General features: G+C 64.5%; 1 protein-coding gene across 1 annotated transcript; it reads left to right on the forward strand.

The window, feature by feature from the left end:
• Positions 1-3: 3 nt before the first annotated feature.
• LOC116465176 (keratin-associated protein 10-12) lies at positions 4-471 on the forward strand (the record flags this gene model as incomplete). The annotated part of the gene is made up of 1 exon (XM_032148346.1): positions 4-471. A coding segment is annotated over one exon (468 nt), but the record flags the coding sequence as incomplete, so codon positions are not given.
• Positions 472-933: the final 462 nt, after the last annotated feature.

Raw genomic sequence — 933 nt, forward strand, 5'->3', positions numbered from 1 at the left:
AGCTGCCAGCCGGCTTGCTGCACCTCCTCCCCCTGCCAGCAGGCCTGCTGCGTGCCTGTCTGCTGCAAGACTGTCTGCTGCAAGCCTGTGTGCTGTGTGCCCATCTGCTGTGGGGCTTCTTCATGCTGCCAGCAGTCTAGCTGCCAGCCAGCTTGCTGCACCTCCTCCCCGTGTCAACAGTCCTGCTGTGTGCCCGTCTGCCGCAAGCCCATCTGCTGTGTGCCTGTCTGCTCTGGGGCTTCCTCTCTGTGCTGCCAGCAGTCTAGCTGCCAGCCAACTTGCTGCACCACCTCCTGCTGCAGACCCTTGTCCTCCGTGTCCCTCCTCTGCCGCCCCGTGTGCAGACTTGCCCATTGCATGTCCGTCCCCTCCTGCTGTGCCCCCTCCTCCTCCTGCCAGCCAAGCTGCGGCCGCCTGGCCTCCTGTGGGTCCTTCCTCTGCCGCCCCACATGTTCCCCCATGGCCTGCTGAGGCCTCTGCTCAGGCCAGAAGTCCAGCTGCTGCCAGGCACGTCCCCCAGGGCCACTGGGCACTATGAGTCCCCCCCCTCCCACTGCTGGCCCCTCGGCCCCTGGGCTGCTCTGGTGTCTGTGTCTTCCTTGGAGATGCGTGCACAGCCTCTCTTGCCCTGAGCCCTGGGGGCTCCTGCTAAGCTCCAGACGACCCTGCCTCCACCCACTCCCCCGCTCTTCCAGACCACTTCCCACATTCCAGGCCCCTGTGGTCTCACCTCCTTGGAAGCTGCTGTGCCTCCTCTGGCCATTCTAGGACCATGCTTGGAAGTCCTAATAAACGCCCTCCACGTAGCCCGGCTGCACTTTGCTCTCTTCTTTGAGTCATTTCTGGTTGAATTGCCGACGAGCCCGACAGGAGGCCAGGACACAGGTGCAGCCTCCTGGGGCCCTCGCGCCCAGCCTCAGCCCTTCTCCAGGC

Source organism: Hylobates moloch, unplaced genomic scaffold (genome assembly GCF_009828535.3).
Source record: "Hylobates moloch isolate HMO894 unplaced genomic scaffold, HMol_V3 SCAFFOLD_3515, whole genome shotgun sequence".
Classification (NCBI taxonomy): domain Eukaryota; kingdom Metazoa; phylum Chordata; class Mammalia; order Primates; family Hylobatidae; genus Hylobates; species Hylobates moloch.